Consider the following 22099-nt stretch of genomic DNA (forward strand, 5'->3'; position numbering starts at 1 on the left):
ATACGGAAGCCAATCAACATGCCGTTCTACCCCATTTACCTGAGGCTCACTATTGCGACCCCGACAACATGCGTACCGAACAACGAGAAGCTTTCTACGCTTGGTACCAGGCTCATGCCTCTGACCCCTTCGACTTTCAGGAAGAAATGTTAAAGTATTATCGTTCCGACGTGGACATTTTACGACGTTGCTGTGGAAAATTTCGAGAACTGTTCATGGAACACGGAGGGGTCGATCCTTTGAAAGAAGCTTGCACCATTGCCAAAGCGTGTTCCTTAGTGTACCGCCAACGATTCATGCCTGAAAACACCGTGGCTGTCATCAGTCCTCAAACGACCCACTATGTCAAGCGTCAATACTCGGTCAAAGCCCTACGTTGGTTACATTACTTGTGCGACAAGGAAGACAAATGGATTCAGCATGCCCGCAACGGAGGAGGCGAAAAGACCATCGGAACGTATTCGGTAGATGGGTGGGACTTAGAAAACCCCAAGATCGTGTACGAGTTTAACGGTTGCTTATTTCACGGATGTCCCATCTGTTACCCTGACCGTGACACTAAAAATCAGTTTTTGCAACGAACCATGGAAGACTTGTACCAGGACACTTGTCAGCGACGCCTAAAGTTAGAACAGCAAGGATACCAAGTGGTGGAAATGTGGGAACACGAGTACGATCACCGTTTGAAAACCGATCCCGAGTTTAAACGCCTCGTGGAAAGTTACCAGTTCATGGACCCGCTGAACCCGAGGGATAGTTTGTACGGAGGAAGGACCAATGCCACCTGTTTGCTGTACCAAGCCGACGAAGAGAAAGGAGAAGAAATCAAATACTTGGACGTGTGTTCGCTGTATCCCTACGTGTGCAAATATTGTCGCTTTCCTGCAGGGCACCCGCAATTGTTCACGGAACACATCGACCTGAAAAACATTCGACAATACGAAGGCTTGATCAAGTGTAAAGTTTTGCCTCCCACGAACCTATACCATCCCGTCTTATCTCACCATTGTCAAGGCAAACTGATGTTTCCCTTGTGCCGTACTTGTGCCGAAACGTGCAACCAGGACCAACCTTGCCATCACAGCCAGGAAGAACGTGCCTTGACGGGAACCTGGGTCAGCGTGGAATTGTTCAAAGCTCTGGACATGGGATACCAACTGTTAGAAGTGTACGAAATTTGCCACTTTCCCAAGACACAACAGTACCACAAGGGTGACCCTACTCAGAAAGGCATTTTCGCCGACTACGTGGATGCCTTTTTGAAACTGAAACAAGAAGCCAGCGGCTATCCTTCCTGGTGTCACACTCCCGAAGACCAAATACAATTCAAAGAGAAATACTACGCACAAGAAGGCAGGCGATCGTTTGCCAAAGTGATGTTAAATTGCTTGTGGGGTAAAATGGCACAACGACCGTGTTTACCCAAGACGGAATGTTTGACAGAACCTTCCCGCTACTTCCAGATGATTCACGACAAAACCAAATACATGAAACACGTGGACGTCGTTCGAGAGGATTTGATCTCGGTCAATTACGAAGAAGATCTGGACTTTGTACAAGACGACCCTTTTGGAAATGTCATTATTGCGGCTTACGTGACAGCTCATGCTCGTTTAAAATTGTACGAAGCTTTAGAACTGTTAGAAGAACGCGTCCTGTACTTTGACACGGACAGTTGCATTTACATCCATCACCCGATTCAACAGCACCCTGACATCGAAGGAGACCGTTTAGGAGCCTGGACAGACGAGCATCCCGACGACAAGATTCTAAGTTTCGTCAGTGGTGGTCCCAAAAATTACGGCTACGAATACCGGGACAAACAAGGAGAAGTGCACACGACGTGCAAAGTGAAAGGACTGACTCTGAATCATCGTACCAGTCGAGTGGTCAACTTTGGGGTATTGAAAGAAGCCTTGCAATCGGGAGAGGATGGAAACTTTAAAGTGACCACCTATCAACCGAACAAGATTGTACGTTTACCCACTCACCACATCGTCAGTCGACCCTTGGAAAAAGTCTATCAAATTGTATACCAGAAGCGAGTGCGACTTCCCAATCACTTCACCTTACCGTACGGTCACGTCGGTATTGGTCTGTGTATAAAAAGGAACCCTAGGCAAGATCGATAGTTCATTATTCATTGAAGTAACTTACCATGTCGTTGACGAAGAAGAAACCAGATTGGTTAGGAGTCAAATGTTGGACATCACCGAGACCAGGGTTTTGAGGCTTGGACACAAGAGGTGGCCCAGTATGCACGAGAGTTATTCAAGGAAAAAAGTTACTTTTCAACCTGTGTTAGTGACGGCGCCAGAAGAACCCGTCACCCAGGACAGGACTGTCGTGGACAGGCCTGAAAGACCCTTTCGGGAGGACACTTGTGTGACCTTACCCCTACTATAGAACTGGTTAGAACTTTACCCAAAACATGTTGTACAGACACTTGTGTTTATTCCACGTTCATGGTTATCATGTGCCTTTTATTCTTGTACTTAAGCCTTTGGCTTTTATGTATTTTTGTCTTTCGTATTCATGTTTGAAAAAAGCATTCAATAAACGTGTTCTGAAAAAGTATATAAACTTTTGTCTTGTTTGTTTTTCGTGTCACAAGTGACATTTCTCACACCATGGCTACCTCTGCTGTCTCTGCTCCCTCTTCGTCCACTGTCAAAGTCATCGACGAACACTTAGATCGTACCAGTTGGGAGGCTTTGTATCTTCGCCATCCCTTTAACATGCTCATTGCTGGACCTAGCGGTTCAGGCAAAACCGAATTCGTCAAACGTTTGATCGAACATAAACATCATTTGATCGATCGACCCCCTCAACGAATCGTGTGGTGTTACAAAGAGTGGCAATCGGCGTACAGCCTCTTGCGAGAAAGTCAAGGCGATTCCATCGTGTTTGTGGAAGGCATTCCTAAAGAAGACGATGGCATCGTCTCTGACTCCCGTCTAACCCATTTGGTCATTTTCGACGACATGTTAGGAGAAGACGAAGAAGAAATTAAACTGTGGTTCACGCGCAAAGGGCATCACCGTAATGCCAGTGTCGTTTACATCACCCAAAATTTGTTTCAACAAAGTAAAGCCCATCGCACCATCAGTCTCAATGCGCATTACGTGGTCTTGTTTAAAAGCCCTCGAGATAAATCGCAAGTGCAAGTCTTAGCCAAACAGTTAGGAACGCCTTGGTTGACTCAGGCGTACGACGATGCCACTCAAACTCCACACGCCTATTTACTCGTCGATTTGAAACCTACGACTCCCGAGGATTTGCGATTTCGTACGCACTTGTTTCACCACTGGTGCCAAGACGGAGGGCCTGTCCTGTACACGTCTCCGACCTCGACTTCATTTCACTCCCCATAAAAAAATCTATAAAAACCTCAGACCCTTTTTCGTCTTTCTCACTCTCAGTGCGAACATGACGTCCCTTCAGTCACATCTTCCCGTCAAATTGATTCGTGCCTTGTATGGCATCAGTCGAGAAAAGATCCACAAACACGAGCTCGTGTCTTAGAAGCTAGTCTCAAAGAAGTCTTACGATGGTTCACGGTGACGGCACGTCAATTACTCCAAGGAATCATTCAGATTCCTCATCAAACCAAACTTTTTTTCGATCGAAACAAAGTCGCTTTGGTCCAACTGGCCGATCCCCGCATCGACACTCAAACCAAAAACCAAATCATTTTGAAACCTGGAGGGAGCGGTACTCTAGGAGGGGTCATCATTCGCTCACTCTTAAGATGGGATCCTAATGCCCCCAAAGTAATCCCCAAGACAAAAGTCCAACGAAGCCCCAAGAAGAAAAAGACCAGGTCCCCAAGGAGAACTTCTCCAGTGGCAGGACCCTCCTCTGACCAGACACCACCACCACCCCGGAAAAAGAAAAGAAGCCCCCAGAAAAAGAAAAGTCCACAGGAAACTAGTCGCAAGAGAGGCACTTCGGCCAGGACGCAACCTTACACTCGCAAACCACGACCTGCCACGGCGGTGACTGCGTCTCCGGCAGCTTCACGTTTGTCCACTTCTCCGTTAATGACACCCAGAACTGAAGAGTACTTGGAGACGTTGATCACACCAAGAACTTCTCCGTTGATGACCCCCAAAAGAACTTCCCCAGTGGCAGGACCTTCCAATTTAGTGGCAGTGGCTGCTGCGCACAAAGTACCTTCTCCCAACATCAAAGTTCAAGAAAGATCGGGCATGTTACAAAGTTTGCTGGATTTGTCCAAGCAAGAACTGGCTCGATTTAGTCCGTTACGTACCCCTGCACGACGTGTCATGCCTGTCCTCAAACTAATACGACGTCAAGACAATCAGTGGCGACGCGTTCCAGTATAAAAAAGGCCTGTGACCAAGTCGGGTATCAGTGTTTTTTGGTGCTCCTGAAGACTCAAAGATGTCACCCTCCAGAAAACCCCAAGGAAAGAAAAGGAAAGGACTGCCACCACGTTTAGCCAAACATGGGGACATGTTATCTGTCCTGTCCAAAGCTTCTCCACCACTACGAAAAAAACTCATTCAAACAGCCTCCAAAGAGGTCATCGATACCGTGTGCGAATGTTGTTTGAACGTTTTGAAAGGCACGATCCCTTTGTCCAAACACCAGAAACAATGCTTAGGCAAACATCGTCACGTTCTTCGCCAAATGGTTCAAAAGAAAATTCCCATTCGTCAAAAAAGAAGATGTTAGTGCAACGTGGAGGTATTTTGCCTCTCTTGTTAGGCCCCATACTGAAAGGAGTCTTGGGAACCATGTTGGGAGGACTGGTGGGAGCAAGATAAAAAGGCCCTCGGAAGTCCCAGGATCTCAGAATCGACCCCTGACAACCCCATGGAAGGACGAAAACTAGCTTTAGTGCCTTACAAACGATGGATGGAATACCATCGGTGGCAAGAACAACGCACCCCGCATTTACCTCCCAATCCCCATTTGAGCGAGATGTCCCAGTTACAACACGAATTGCAGTCTTTGATGGATCGCCAAGATTTGTCCGAAACAGAAAAATCGCAAAAGTACGGTCAACTCTTGCAACGACTGCAACTCTTTCACCAGAAAGCTTTAGACGAAACAGCTCTACCCACTCTGAAAGATTTTAAGACCTTGATGAAAAGTCCAGCACCATCACCAGTACCAGTACCAGTACCAGTACCACCAGTACCAGTGACCAAGACAGAAAAAGGAGAAGAAGAAGAGGAAGGGTTTCAAACTCCACCAGAAAAAGTACGCAAGTTAACAACACCACTTACCTCCAGAATTGGATGGATTAAAAAGATGATGGCCACCCCTTCTTCATCACAAGAGAAAAAGAAAGTGAAGACAGAAGTGAAACAAGAACCGATATCCCCCGCTTAGACATCCTCCTCCTCTTCAACACCTATTGCCGGCCGCACACGCAAAGCATTGCAATCCAAGAAAGTACCCCAAGAGAAAAAGAGTAGCATCCTCCAAGAGTGGGTGTCTTATTAACACACCAACCAACACAAAAAAAATGGAAAAAGTCTTAGCCAGCATTTACTACGATCCTCCCATCCTGCAGGTTACGCAGGAGTTCAAAAATTGTATCGTGCTGCCAAAACGCGACTGAAAAGTCTCCGTTTACCTCAAGTGCAACGATGGTTACAAGAACAAGCTACCTACACTTTACACAAACCCATTCGACGCAAGTTTGCCAGAAGTCGCACCCGAGTGGAAGGCATCGATCATCAATGGCAAGCCGATTTAGCCGATGTCTCTCATTTGGCCAGCTACAATCGTGGCTACAAATATTTGTTTTGTGTCATCGACGTCTTTTCCAAATTTGCTTGGGTCGTACCCTTGACTTCCAAATCGAGCAGCGAGTTAGTGCGAGCCCTGCAACGGGTGTTGAAACAAAGCGGTCGTCACCCTCTTCGATGGCAAACGGACAAAGGCACCGAATTTCTGAACCAAGCTTTCCAAAAAGAATTAAAGAAACGTGACATTCATTTTTTTTACCACCGAGAATCCCGAAAACAAAGCCAGCATCGTGGAACGTTTTCAACGCACTTTGAAAGAACGCATGTGGAAATATTTTACGCATCACCACACTCTGAAGTACATCGACATCTTACCGCACCTGGTGCAAGCGTACAACCAATCTTACCATCGAAGCATCGGACGTGCCCCGCAAGACGTGACTCCCGACAACGAAGTGTTGGTGTTTGAGCGCCTGTTTGGTACGTCCCCGACGAGGGCTGTCCCCGAGAAAAGTGGAGAGTTGGCCGTAGGAGATTGGGTGCGCATTGGCAAAACCAAACGCACTTTCGACAAAGGTTACTTATCTAACTGGACGACCGAATTGTTTCGCGTCACTGGACGAGTGCATGGCCGTCATCCTGCCGTCTATAAATTGGAAGACATGAACGGAGAAGTGCTCAAAGGAACGTTTTATTTGCCCGAGTTACAACGTGTCACCAAAAAAGAAGACGACTTGTACGACATCGAAAGCATTCTCGAACGCAGAACCCGTAAAGTGGGCAAACGACGTGTCAAAGAAGTCAAAGTACGTTGGAAAGGATATCCACCCAGTTTTGATTCTTGGATCGACGCTTCGCAAGTCATCGACTATAAAAAGAAGTGACCATCATGCCCTTTCACACAGCAGACGCAGCTACGTCGACCACTCCTCCTTCACCTAGTTCTTCTGTGCAAGATTTACAAAAACAACCCTTGTGGGTGTGGTGTGGAGAACGTGTGCCTAAAACGCAAATCGTCTTTTTCTGCCAAATCTTCGTGGAGTATTGTGTCATCGGGGCAGCCATCGCCAATTTGAGTTTGCAACAAGGAGACAAACAATTGTGGACCATTTTATTGAGCAGTTGCATCGGTTACCTGCTTCCTAATCCCTCCCTGAAATTCACCTCGAACGGGAACCCCGGGAACCTTGTGTCCAGTGCCAGTGCCAGTCACCACTCCAACCACAACCAGAACCCCATTTTGGGCGGAGAGACGCCTCTGACGTCCACTAACCCCTCCGACAGCCACAGAACTCTGGAATTATGAGTCACCAAAACCAATTTTACTTAACCTTAGCCAGTGACAGTTCCATGGAGGTGTTTCCCAAGAACACGTTGTGCTGTTACACGGCCAAATTACCTCAAGCCATCCCCTTAGATCACGAAGCCCATTGGGAAGTGGCTTTAGTAGAAATGATTCACCCGACCCAAGTCCTCAATGTCCTTCCCAATCAAAATTTTTTTGATGTGGAAGTTCATGACGAACAATTGCAACAGTGGATGGATAGCAATGTCAAATATGACAAGAAAACCCGTACACAAAAGTACACCACCTATCACTTGTTCATTTCCCCAGGCTATTATTTTAGTGGTCAACATTTGGTCAGCACCATAGCCTCCAGGTTTAATGTCGTGTTTCTGAAAGCTTTGGAGCATGTTAACAAAAGTGTCACCATGGAGTACCACAAAACAGCTCGTCGCTTCTTGATGAAATTTGAACGGAGTAAAATCCTGTCCATTTTATTTTGTCCTGAATTGTATGACATGTTGGGCGGAGACATGAACCTGAGAATGAGCATGATGAAGAAAAGCGAATTACCCATCGTTTACGACAACGAGTCTTTTAGCAAGTTATTTCGTGCCCCGGTAGAACTGAACCAAGGACTGAATTTGATGTTTGTGTACTCCGATGTGGTGGAGTATAACGTGGTGGGACACACCTCCGTACCGTTACTGCGTGTCATTCCTTTCAAAGTGGATTCTGCCACGAACACTGACGAGGAAGGTGGAAACACTTACCACGTCCACCGCGAATTTGTACATCCTCACTATTTGCCTGTCAGTAAGTCGTATTTGGACACGGTCAACATTACTATAAAAGGAGATTTGGGACAAAATATTCCATTCACCAAAGGAAAAGTCACGGTGAAACTCCATTTTCGAAAACGGTTTTCTCACGATTCGTAAGTCATGTATCCAGTGTACCGAGGGGTTGCTCGAAAGTGAGGACACGGTTTAGGAGATATGTTAAAATCGGCCTTTCGTTCGGCGGCCCCGATGTTGAAACCGATGGTGACACGCGGATTGCACGCATTGAAAGATGCGGCACTGACGCAAGGCAAAGAATTTCTCCAAAATGTCATCATCGACAAACAAAACCCTAAAGAAGCCTTCATGACGGCAGGCAAAAATGTCTTGCTGCAAACGGGCAAAGACATTTTGGGTCACCGAGAAACACCTATAAATGCCCTGCACGCTACCGAGTCAGGCATTCAGCAAGGACAAGGCAGAAAGAGACGACGAAGAAAACACCCTTTCACCAGACCTCAAGCGAGAAAGGCCAAGAAAAGAAGAACCGTTCGAGACTTAGACGTTTTCGATTATTGAGAAAAGAGACAAAAAAATGATGCACCGAGAATCTTGCGCTTGTTCCAAGACGGAACTGGATCTGTTTGCCATGCCCCCGACGATGATGACGATGCAAGAATCCCAGTGGGTGGAATTTCACCCCGTCTCCTCACTGACCGATTCCGCTCCCATCGAGTTTGAAATCAAAGGACAGCCCGAAGATTACATCGATCTGAATAGCAGTTACTTGTACCTGAAAGTCAAAATTCTAGATAAGACTGGAGGTGCTATAGACGATGAAGCAGTAGCTCCCGTCAACAATTTCATGCATTCCTTGTTCAGTGGAGTGGACTTGTACTTGAATAACAAACTGGTCAGTAGCAGCATGGATACTTACCCTTATCGTGCCTACCTGGAAAATCTCTTGACGTACGGAATAGATGCCAAGAACACTCATCTCAATGCCTGTGTGGTATGGGAAGCTGACGAACCTACCAAGTTTGAAATATTGGAAACTGATGAAAAGAAAGACAACAATGATGGATTTGTAGAACGAAGAAAGAGAATCACGGGAGCCGACACAAGTTTAGAACTGATGGATCGTTTGCATTTGGACATGTGGTTGCAAGAAAAGTATTTGCTGAACGGGGTGGATGTCCGCCTGAGACTGAATCGTAGCAGTGCCGCTTTCCATTTGATGGCTGATAGTGACGGTTACAAAACCAAAATCCTAGAAGCCAGACTCTACGTACGCCGTGTGGAAGTGTTACCTAAAGTGGGAAACGACATCTGTCAGACGTTGAGCAGAACGACCGCCAAGCATCCCATACGACGCGTGGAAGTGAAAACCTTCACCATTCCCAAGGGACAGCGATCCATGATCGAAGATCATCTGTTCCAAGGACAGTTACCCAAACGTTTGATCGTTGGTATCGTCGAGAATACAGCCTTCAACGGAGCTGCCGAAAAAAATTCTTTCTACTTTCAACACTTTGGCGTGTCCAAAATCGGAGTCAGTCGCGATGGCAAGACCTTGTGTACCCGACCTTTCGAACCTGACTTTAAAAAGAAGAATTACTTGAGATCGTGCTTGTCCTTGTACGAAGCCACCGGACAGTTAGGAACCAATACCAGTCACGGTATTACGTACGAGGATTATGCAGGAGGCTACGCTTTGTGGGCTTTCGATTTCACTCCAGACCAAGGCAGCGACGAGGGACATTTCCACCCTATAAAATCCGGCCAGATTCGTGTGGAAATTCAGTTTAAAGACCGAGACCCTGATGAAACGGTGAACGTCATCCTGTATGCAGAATTCGATAATACCATAGAAATCAACAGTTTGAGAGAAGTCATCCTAGATTACTAGAAACCATGGAAGACTGTTATCCCTCTTTACCTAGTGGAGAAACTTTTAGTGTTGCATTGTTGTTAAAAAAATGTTAGAGTTGTTGTTTAGTGTTAAGTGATTTTTGAATAAAAAATGTTGTGTTTTGAAAAAATTGTTTGATGTTATATTGTTGGATTATTGTTAAAAATGTTAGAGTTGTTGTTTTGTGTTAAGTGATTTTTGAATAAAAAATGTTGTGTTTTGAAAAAAATGCCTTTGTCTTTTGTTTAGCTATAAGAATGTTGGATTGATGCTCTTTCATTTCTTACTATCCCTCTCATGACACTCACTAAACGTTGCGACTCAAAAACCGTGTGGGGGATGTTTTCCTTCACGTCCGCGCTTTGACTTTAAGAACCGGGTTGTTTCCAGTCTAACCATCCATTGTCGACTCATCCTCCTAAGAAGATGTGCTCCAAACTAGCTAAACTCAACGAAGCCTACGTGAATTTGCATAGGGTCAGACACAGTCTGATACCGAAGCCAGAAGAAATAGAGAATATGAGAATGTTAAAAATCACTGAAGACCTGATAGAAGAGCTCTTCAGAGAAGAAATGAACAGGGAAAAAGAAGAATGGACAGAGAAGTACAGACTTCAGAGACAGCAGCAACAACAACAACAAGAGCAGCAGCAGCAACCTGAAGCTGACAGAGGCTTTGTCGATTGTCGTATCGACACCAAAGAGTTCTTCTTCTCTTTCCGAAGAAGCAGGCCTATCGCCAGAAAGTCTATCCTCAGAGGACATCGCATTCTTAGAAGCTAAAAAGAATGCCATAGCAAACAAAAAAAACAGCCCTTTTCAGGGCTACCCAATGCTCTAGAAAAGAAATAACAATCGATTTGCCAATGTGTGTAGGTAGAGTAGTGTGAAAATAAACACTAACTCTTTATTGATAGTGAGAGTGTATGTGTTTGTGTGTTTGTGTTTGTAAGTGGTTAAGTAAGTTGGTATGGATAGTAGATTAAAATGATGTCTTTTTTTGGTGTTTGAGGTGTAAATTTGGGGTTAGATTGGATTGCTTTGCGTATGTGGATAGTCTATTGAAGTGATTTATAAAAAATTTTAAAATAGTGATGGGTAGCATAAAAAGTGAGTGAGTGTTTCTTTTAGGTCCGCGCGTTGTTGTTTTTTGGTCATGATGTAGGTAAGATCAATTTTATGTTTTTAGGGGATGTTTTCCTTCACGTCCGCGCTTTCACTATAAATTGAAACTCGTTCGGCAGTCCAGCTACCCTTGTTGATTGATCAACACCAAAAATGAACACGAGACTGGAGAAACTGTTGGAACTTCATGTGCATCTGGAATATGCCAGGCGCATATTAAATGAACTGGCCGCGGAAGCCATTGTGGAGGAGGGTAGGATAAGAGAGGAGGAGGAAAGAAGAAACAAAGAAGAGGAGGAGAGAAGATATAAAGAAGAAGAGGAAAGAAGATACAAAGAGGAGGAGAGAAGATACAAAGAAGAGGAGGAGGAGGAAAAGGAGAGAAGAAGAAGAAATTTCAGAATCCCAGAGAGCGAAAATTGGGATTCTGAAGCGACATATCCTGCCTCTGCTCTCTCCCCCAAAAAGGTAAAAAGTAACTGGGGGACAAGATGTGTATGTGGAGCCAGGCCTGGAAGGTGCCACCATTAACCAGGTGTCCATGAAGTTCCAAAACAAACAGCCCTTTTCAGGGCTACCCAATACTCTAGAAAAGAAATAACGATCGATTTGCCAATGTGTGTAGGTAGAGTAGTGTGATTATAAACACTAACTCTTTTTTAAGATAGTGTGAGGGTATGTGGTTGTGTGTTGGTGCTTGTAAGAGCTAAGGTATGTTTGTGGGAATAGTAGATTATGGGTTTCTTTATTGTTTCTTAGCGTAGGTGAAGAGTATAGTTAGGGTTCTGTAAGCGCTCTCGTACGATTGTGTGGATAGTAGATTATGGATTAGTTTATTGTTCTTAGCGTATGTGGAGAGTATAGTTTGGGTTTTGTAACCGCTCACGTACGATTGTGTGGATAGTAGATTATGGATTTGTTTATTGTTTCTTAGCGTATGTGTTTGTGTGTTTGTGTTTGTGTGTTTGTGTTTGTGTGTTTGTGTTTGTGTGTTTGTGTTTGTACCCGCTCACGCACGATTGTGTGAATAGTAGATTATGGATTTGTTTATTGTTCTTAGCGTATGTGGAGAGTATAGTTTGGGTTTTGTAACCGCTCACGTACGATTGTGGAGATAGTAGATTATGGATTTGTTTATTGTTTCTTAGCGTATGTGTTTGTGTGTTTGTGTTTGTGTGTTTGTGTTTGTACCCGCTCACGTACGATTGTGTGAATAGTAGATTATGGATTAGTTTATTGTTCTTAGCGTATGTGGAGAGTATAGTTTGGGTTTTGTAACCGCTCACGTACGATTGTGTGGATAGTAGATTATGGATTTGTTTATTGTTTCTTAGCGTATGTGTTTGTGTGTTTGTGTTTGTGTGTTTGTGTTTGTACCCGCTCACGTACGATTGTGTGAATAGTAGATTATGGATTTGTTTATTGTTCTTAGCGTATGTGAAGAGGATAGTTTGGGTTTTGTAAGCGCTCACGTAAGATTGTGTGGATAGTAGATTATGGATTTTGTTTATTGTTTCTTAGCGTATATGGAGAGTATAGTTTGGGTTTTTATTATATGAAATGAGAAAGTATAGTTTGGGTTTTATTATATGAAATGAAAAAGTAGGGGGATGTTTTCCTTCACGTTCGCGCGTTGTTTGGTCATGATCTAGGTAAGATCAATTTTACGTTTTAGGGGGATGTTTTCCTTCACGTACGCGCTTTAAGTATAAGAACCCACAGTATTCGTCGTTCAAACTATTCTGCAAAGAATAAAAAAAGAAGATGGCTTCTAACCAAATGGACAAAATACAAACATTACAAGACGTTTTAGACAACTTAGGAATGATGGAGCAGATGTTAATAAGACTGGTTGAAGACCATTATTCCTATAGTCCCCATCGTGTAAAGATGGAAATTAATAACTTAAAAAAGGTAAAGGACAAGATTAGTGGTGTCATGAAAGAGATAAAGGAGGAGAAGGAGGATGAAGAGGAAAGAATAAGAATAAGCAAATGGAACGAAAAGATTGAAAAAGAAGAAGAAAATGAGAAGAGGAAGAAAGAAGAGGAGAAAGAGAAGAAGAAGAAAGAAGAGCAGGAGATAAAGAAAGATAAGAAGAGAAAGAGTGTTGGAGATAAAATAAGAACTTGGTGGAGAAAAAGAAGAAATTAGAAGCAGAAGAAGAAGAAAACCCAAAGGCCCTTTTCAGGGCCAGCCATATTTCTCGAAAAGAGATAGCCTTTCCATTGCCTACCCCTTTTTTTAAATTTAAATTTAAATTTAAATTTTAAAAAAAATCCCATATTCAATTCCCCTTGTCCCTAGACAAACCCAAACTCTATTCCAATGTTAATTTCCCCTTGTCGCTAGACAGACCCACACTATAGTTCCATGTTAAATTCCCCTTGTCGCTAGAGTGACCCACGAGTTATTTCCATGTTAATTTCCCTTGTCGCCAGATTGTCCCAGGGGTGTTTGTAATGCTAATTCCCATTGTCGCTAGGGTATCCCCATTTACTACTGTTGAATGGTTGGCTGTCATTAGTGGGAAGGAGAGCTCGGGAACGGTCCTGGTTGCTTTACATCGCTGGTTTCTTGTTGCATTTGCCTGGTGTGTCTTGCGATTTTTTCTTCTTCTTCAAAATGTTCTAAAAAGGGGGGTGGGATCGATGCTGTTTATAGAAGTTGTTAGTAGAAATCATGTATGAAGAGAGATTTTTAAGGTTATTATGGTATTACTAGTCGAGGTGTTTAGGGTGTGCTTGCTACGTTATGTTATTTATAGGTTTTTAGATATTCCCTCTTGAAGTTATTTATTTATTAATGTTTTTAGAGATTGAATGTTATTTATACTTTATTTAGCAAGAGACCGGAGCCCTAGCCGATTACACGGTTCGTTAAGGACATCTAAGACCGGAGTCCAAGCTGATTACTCGGTTCGTTAAGGACATCTAGAACATCCGATTTTGCGGTTTCCTTAGTTTTTGATAGGTGCTTCGTAAGTGAATTATTTATTAATATTTTTATAAAATTGAATGATAGGTTATGGGTTTTTATGTGGTGGCTTCTAAATTTATTTAGCTAGTTACTGGGTCTTTTGGTTTTGTGGGGATAGTAATTATATTTTGTTCCTAAGGCCTGCTGAGTCTATGAATTTATTTATATTTTTATATGTTGATTGTTTATTTTTATTAGAGTCCATAAGTAACTCTGGGTTTGTGTGTGGTGATCCAATCTCTTTTTGGGCATATATTGAATACGTGGTGTAGATCTTCGGTGGTGTGGCAGTTAAAGCAGTTAATGGTTGCTGGTTTGGGTCCTATAAACCTTCCAAAACTGCTTGTTAGTTTAGTTTTTCCAGTTATTATCCTGTTTATGGTTTTCTGTTCTAAATAGGTATCCTTAGGTAACTGTATGTTCCAATCTACGGTTTTGGGGGTTTCATGGTGCTTTTAACCTTTTGTGGAGGAGTTCCAAAAATCTTGCCATGTTTGGTCTATATATGTTTGTGCGAAGCTTAGTGCTTCTGTAGAGCTATAGTAAAGCTTGATAGAGTTTTGATCTCCTAGTTTGGTTTTTGCAACTTTGTCTGCTGTTTCGTTGCCAGAGATTCCAATGTGCGACGGTATCCACATGAGCTCGACTAATTGATGTGATGTGGTGATATCGTCGATTAATTGGCATGCTCTGTCGAGAAATTGTTCCCTAGAGTGTGTATTGCGATTTTGGATCGATTTGATAACGCTTAGGGAATCGCTTATAATGACTGCTTTAGGTATTTGGTTGTCTTTGATCCATTGTAGTGATTCAAGTATAGCCCAGAATTCAGTGGTGTAAATGGAGCAATAGTCAGGTAATCTGGATCCCGTTGTATATTGAATTCAGGGATGACTATTGCTCCTGCTGTTCTTGGTGGGTTGTTTGTTTTTGATCCATCAGGATATATTTTAACATAGTCCGACTATTTTTGGTTGATTTCATTTACCAGTACAGGTTTTAGTAAGTTTTCTTGTCCTTCTTTATTGCCTAATTTGGTAGCTTCAATGTTAATCCTTGGTTGTTTTTGTAACCATGGTGATGTGTTCTCGTCTGTATTGTTTGTTACCTGTTTTTTTTTTAGTAGAGGTATCTTTTCTCTTAGTTCAAGGATTATTTTGCCACTTGGTGTGGTGGGTATGATTTTGGGTTTGAAGACAACTTTACACTTGTTTATAGCTATTTTGGTGGGATAGTTGTCTGGGTGGGTATCTAATCGAATGGAGTATCGGAGGAGCAGTTCTTGCCTACGCAATTTTAAGGGTAGTTCTCCTGTTAGTGTTTGTAGTTCTAATGATGTTGAGGGGAGTGTTTCTGTGCATAATAGTAAGGCTTTTCTCTGGATAGTGTCAAGTTGTTGTAGTACAGGTTGCTTAGCCGAGTTATATCCTTGGCAACCGTAATCCAGTTTTGATCTACTTAGGGTTTTATATATCGTGAGGAGGGTTTTCTGGTGATGTTCCTGAGTAAATTGAGATCTTTGTTACAATTCTGGGTGAGTTGTTCAAAGTGCTGTTTCCATGTGAGGTGGCTGTCAAAGAATCTTCCCAGGAATTTTACTACTGTTGCGTATTTGATTAATTGAGTTTGTATATAGAAGTTTGGATAGACTAGGTTGTTATTTGGTTTGGGTGTGAATATGACTGCCACAGTTTTTTCATGAGATATTTTGAAACCCCATTTGTCCGCCCATCTTCCTATGTTGTCTAGGCTCTGCTGGAGTTCTTTAACTACTGTGTTATTGGCAGGATTTCTATTTCTCCATATGCCACTATCATCTGCAAATTGTGACAAGTTTATTTTTGTGGAGGCTGCATTGAGGTCAAGGTCGTTTACCATTAGGTTAAATAGTAAGGGACTTATTACACTGCCTTGCGATGTTCCATTTTCAAGTGAAAATTCTTCCGAATGAGTGTTGCCTATTCTTGTGGTAATTTTCCGGCCTGTGAGGAAATAGCCAATCCAGTTGAACAAGCGTCCAGTTATTCCAAATTGGTTTAATTTGGCCATTAGTCCATTGGTTCATACTAGGTCGAACACTTTTTCTAGGTCTAGAAAAACCGCTATGAGGTTGCGATCGGTTTTCTTATGTGAGTTAAAAGCGAGTTTGATGCCTGTTTCCAATCTGATAAGTTGGTCATTGTGGACCGTTTGTTCCGAAGCCACATTGATTTATGGAGAGTAGATTATTGGTTTCTAGGTGGTGTTTTAACCTATTTGCGATTATTGTCTCCATTATTTTTGCAAATATTGTTTGTAAAGGAGATGGGTCGGTACGAATTTATGTTGTTAGGATCTTTACCTAGCTTGGGGATTGGTATTACTATGCCCTGTTTCCATTTGGTGGGTAGTTGGCCTTTATCCCATATCCTATTACAGAGTTTTATTATGGCTCTTGTTATTTTGATAGGTAGTATTTGTAGATAATGTAACCTAACTGATCCTTACCAGGGGATGTTTCGTTTTTGGATCGTAGGGCTATCTCCCATTCATGTACTGTGATGTCGCTATTTAGGTGAGATTCTTTTGTTCCTTGTTCTTGAAACATTTAAGGCTGGGTTTCCTGAATTAGTTTTGTGTGTTCTCGGAAGTTTCTGGTGTGATTATTGTTGCTACTCATGTTCGAAAAATGCTTCTTTATTTGTTATGGCATTTTTAATTTTTTGGGCTGAGGTAGTTGCTTTACCTTTTATGGCTTATTTCGTTACTTTGTCAGGAATTCTCGCATGCAGTGATGTCATACGTTCCACAAATTCCGCCAATGACTAACAACAACAGCAACACGACAACAACATCTTAGTGACAAGGAAATCAGGAGAAAATGAAAGCTCGTCTTAAGCGTGTTTGAGCAGAAAACACGCACAACATACGTGCATTAGATCAAAATACGACACATCTGAATATTGACAATCATCTGGTGCGTTGGAGTACTCTAAAGGGCGAACTTCAGCTGAAGACGAACCAGCAATTGCGAAGTTTCTTACTATTTTTCAAATAAAAGGATACGAATAAATACTAGGTATTGTAATGCACACTTTTAAATGTAGAATGGGAATAGAAAATGATCCTTTTAGAATACAAGATTCTAAATTTTGACAAGTTTGTCCTATTTTCAAGGATGTCTAGCAACAGTCATCAGTCAGCTTCCAGAGTACAAACCACAAAACTGCTAGCGTTGCAGCTTTTGAGTTCCTTAAAATATCACATGAGTCTGAAATGTGAAAATCATTAGGTATGTCAGGAACTCTTTGGAGCACTGCTTCGAAGACTTTTTTCACACATGGTTTAAAATGAGGCGAAAAATTTATTATTACTCTCATATTTCATATCCAATATGTAACTTGGAAAATAAATAATTATCCATTTCTTCTTTAACATCTAACTGAAAAGAGAAAGTATGAGACCCTCATTCTGATTCTATGTTTTGTGTCTTAGCTTTTAATGTTGTTTAGTTGAGATATTTATAGGTTACTGCATTTGTATGGGAAAATATGAACGACTTTTGGGATAGAATACAGCACGACCTTGGGAGTGAAGTATATCCTTCCGACAAAACGAGTTCATATTTTCCCATAAAAATACAGTAACCTTTTTATTATATGCTCATTCTTTTTATTTTACCTAAGGTTTAATTATATGAACAAAATACACTACAAGAAACAACGTAAATGAATGAATGCCGTATTCCAAAATAAATACACAAGCTCAAATTTGTCATTACACAATGACATCACTATTAATGCGCACATAACTCCGCCCAGATAAATTTGAACTTAGTCGATCGCTCGACATAACTTTCAAAAGAAAATGGCGTGTCTGGTTAAAATTGAAATTTGCAGTCATATTGTGAATGAATGCGCATTGCAACAAATTTTCCATTTAATCTGGAATGAATATATTTTGGTATTTTGTTTCGATTCGACAAAAGTTTGTGATTTTGGACTGGATTCATCTGTGCAAATTATACATGAAATACATCTGATTGAAGTGGCGCGGGAGAAGCGTATTTACGTCTGCAAATGTGTTTATGTTTGTCATTGAATGTTTTAAATCATAATGTGGGTAAAATATGAAGTCTTTCAATTGCAATTATCAAAAAGACGCATTGGAAATTAATGCCTATTTCAATTTGAGTGCGGTAAGGAGGATGCAATTGCACTTATCATCGAAATTACAGCATAATTTCAAAATTTGTTATCCAGTTTGAGAACCTATGACATGGCTCATGTAATTTGGATTTGCAGAATTAAGAAAATACATTTTGAGGAAATTCAGGATGTAAAACTGTAAGTATATTTTATTTTGTCATTCTTATCACCAACTAAAGAAGACAGTATACGCCTTGTCACTTGTATATTATTTGTAAGGACCTTATCTTCCGTCTTTTATATAATGTAGCTAGCCTAACTCCGTAATATTGTATCAACGTTGAATGTGCCAAAACATTTTTTTTTGGAGTCCACGAGACGTGTTTTAGTTCATTCAGAAACAAATTTAAACAACCACAACGTAAAGAGCCACTTACGCGAGTGTACATGATTTGTGTACAAATCAAAAGTGCTGGCGACTGCGTCCATTCTTTTTTTACAATTGAAAATAGTTCCTTTATGCACGTGAATGCTATATGTATATTGTCGCGCGCGTTCAGTATCGTGGAATACTGAACGATTCTGACAATGTAAAGTTAACGGGGAAAAAAATGAGCATATAATAATATTCATTTTCGTCTTAACATCTTGAAGATGAAGCAGTCTTACTGATGTGTTCAGCTTTTCATTTGGATGGAATTAATTATTCAAATTATTATTCACCATAATATAAAGTGTTCATCAATAATATGATTGGACAGAAACATTAATTTGGAATTCACAGTACTGTAAGTTCTTTAAAATTTTCACTTCACATTCAAGGAAGCTAAATTATACGGAGAGAAATAGAGTTCTGAGAATATGTGCTTTCATGTATTTTCTTTCTTTCTACATGCATTTTCTTTAGCGATAGTTGCCTTCTATTTCCAAATCTATTTCAAATGCACACACGTGCAAAAACATATCAACTTTTATGGGAACGATACATCGACAGACTATATCATAGGTCAAAGCTAAGCGTGGTATATGTGTTCATTGCGCGTGCGTGAGTGTGTTTGTGTCTGTCTGTCTGTGTGCTTGTGTGTGTGTGTGTGTGTGTGTTATTTCTAACTAAACATAAAAACCTTCACGTTTCGCCCGTCAGAATAATTTTCAAGTCACACTTTTATTCTGATTTATCAGTAAAACATGGACAAAGTATAAACCATTATTGTTTAAGTTATATGACTGAAAATAATTAAAACATGTATATGATAAATAAAAGAATATATATATATATATATATATATATATATATATATATATATATATATATATATATATATATATATATATAAGGAGAGAGAGAAGGACAGACAGATAGACAGACAGATTAAATGCAAGGGTAGATAGACAATGATCAACTAGTATCACGGTTAATCAGATATATGAAGTATCGCATATATCTGTTCTTTAATACTTGATCAGTCTCCTTCTGTCGGGGTGCTCTTCACGGCAAGTTTATAATTGAAGGTGAAAAAAGGGTTATCTTAACACTGATGATTTATTTTAACTGGTTTGAAAACAGGATCATTATGAAAACCTTTTATCAAAATAAATATTTCAGATTTATTGGGGAAAGGGCATAGCCCATCTTTCCTCCTCCAAACCGCTGCCACGCTGGAGGATGACTAACTTGTTGCTATAACAACAGCATAATAAAAACACCTACTAAAACTGTACACATTATGTTTAGATTTTGTCATAAAAATGTTTTAGATACTTAATTTCAACAGCTACCACTTGAATGATAACTATCAATCGCCATGTTCTGTTTCAGGACAGTAGTACCACAAAGTGTAGAGGAGGTTCCAAAATTTGGACAAATTTTCTTCTGACGAAATCCTTTCTTTCGATGTTCCAATGGGGTTAGGTTTGTCTGTTATATAAATGAAGGAAGAAAAGATACCGAAAATTTAAATGTCAACATGTACATTCAAAGATATTGCTATGACGCACGCAGATTGAGTCAATATAGCAACACTTTAAATACATATAGCTACTTCCCAGAATTCCGGTGATATGATAAATGTACAGATGATAGATCCATAATCTATTTATATCGTTTCGCAAATGACTTCAATCGAGCAGCATAGATGCCTTTGGTGATGGCATTGCTGGGACTTCGCTGTTGGAGCTGGTTGTGACTTGTATGTCAACATATACGGTAATCGACTCTTGAAAACGTCTAGGTCATAACACTAACACTTGACACGACGCTGAACGAACATATTACAAGAGATTAGACACGATAAATGGTAAATGGCAATAGGTGTGTTGGTATTTACATATGGATACAATCACTTATTCGGAAAATCGCCTTTTTTTCATCAAATGACATATCAGAGTTAAAAATAAAACATTAACAATTCTTTTAAAAGAATAAAACAAAAGGCATAGAACTACATTTTGTAGCGGACACACTCGGGGATGTGACGAGTTTATTCACTCGGTCAGTTCACAGCTGCCTGAGGTAAATCTGAACTCCGTTCAAAGGTTAAATATAAGTATTTGTATGTGATATAAATAAAATATATCTACAGTATGTACGCTGTATCAATGATATACCACTCGTTTCCTTTTAATGAAAAATTTATACATATCGTGGTATATCCTTGATACAGCATATATATATATATATATATATATATATATATATATATATATATATATATATATATATATATATATATATATATATATGCATGTATAGCTGCTGCAAATGACACTAAACTTGGTTGCAAATAAGATGTTTTGTGTAATTGTGATGTGAGACAACAAACGCAGAAAAAAGATCATACTTGAAAGAAAGAAAGATAATGCGAAAGTGCTTGCAACTACCTTTTCTTAGAATACTGCTAGTCTCAACGTACGTGTGGTAGACACTATAAGATTCAGAATAGCTGTATATCTCACCAGTCGCGACTTTGTCCGTCATAATTTTTCACGGCAGAAAATATATTTGGCCGGTTAGTCAAATATTGCACGGATATATCAAAACAAAATGTCACTGCTGTTGACTTGGTCGATTGGACATTCTTCGTCGGGACACAAACCCCAATCTCAGCAGCAAACATTATCAGGTTGTTTTTTTTGTTTTTTTAAATTGCTGATATCTGTATTTTTCGACCTGGGACCATTGTTGGTCATATAACTTGTGCGGCCGCCATTATCTTGACAAACTTGAGCGGATTTTTAAACATTCGCGGCACATCAAGCAATGCCGATGACGTCTTCTGATTTTCATACGCTGATTGTTGTTTCGAAAGCATCAACCGATGTTGGAAACAAATATCATTCAATAGATCCTTCTGAATTGGCTTATACTGTTTCTAAATATAACTGATCTAGTGATGCTTTATTCACAGGGGGATTTCAAAAGATGACTGAATATTGATCGATTTTATATAAAAAACTGAAGCAATCGTTTAGTATCACAGAGAACAGTAGTATTTTATATCTTACAATTCAAAAACAAAAGGCGTGCTTCTGCAAATAAGAAAACACCGGCTAAGGTAGCAAATAATCAGTCGGGTAATCTTTTTTTAAATATTCTTACCTTCATTGTATATCCGGTCGCATAGGCCCCTTCGGCACAATATTGTGGTGGATACCAATCTCCCCAGCCGCCGCCATTATCAACGGTTAATTCTTTTACGATTACTCGGTCTTCTTCTCTAAATATGAACGCCTCGACGAGGAGTCCTACGCAGAACAGGAATTCACATCTCAACTTCATTGCAGGTGCTGTTGTAGTCTTGTACTGTTGGCCATGCAAGATTCCACATACAGTTTATCAAATCAAGGTCACATTACAGGAACACAAGGAGTGTTTGATGTAGATTAGTTCCTTAGCCTTTAGGTATCGGACCACTAATTTTATTTCACAGCCAGAGAAACAGTCGACGGAGTGCTAACTATTTTCAGGTGTGCTAGTGGGTAATAAATGTAATTTCAATATTCAATTTTTTGCATTACAGTTAATAACAAAATATTTGATTTCATTTTGATATCCTGTATTCGTTTTCCTACTGACAAAACAGACCATGAACTTTTAGTGCCAATCTGTATTGTCATGGACCCTGTTTAACTTTGCGAGGCTCAATTTTTGTACATTTTGACAT

General features: G+C 40.7%; 1 protein-coding gene across 1 annotated transcript in view; it reads right to left on the reverse strand.

The window, feature by feature from the left end:
- LOC149797124 (vitelline membrane outer layer protein 1-like) overlaps positions 1 to 21773 on the reverse strand; it is a 38757-nt gene extending 16984 nt beyond the window's left edge. The window contains exon 1 of the mRNA XM_089961797.1: positions 21535 to 21773. Coding sequence (XP_089817923.1) covers positions 21535 to 21714 — 180 coding nt within the window. The 5' untranslated portion in view covers positions 21715 to 21773. The remainder of the gene's footprint in view (positions 1 to 21534) is intronic.
- Positions 21774 to 22099: the final 326 nt, after the last annotated feature.

This window comes from Sinohyriopsis cumingii, chromosome 6 (assembly GCF_028554795.1).
Source record: "Sinohyriopsis cumingii isolate HCF-2022 chromosome 6, ASM2855479v2, whole genome shotgun sequence".
Classification (NCBI taxonomy): domain Eukaryota; kingdom Metazoa; phylum Mollusca; class Bivalvia; order Unionida; family Unionidae; genus Sinohyriopsis; species Sinohyriopsis cumingii.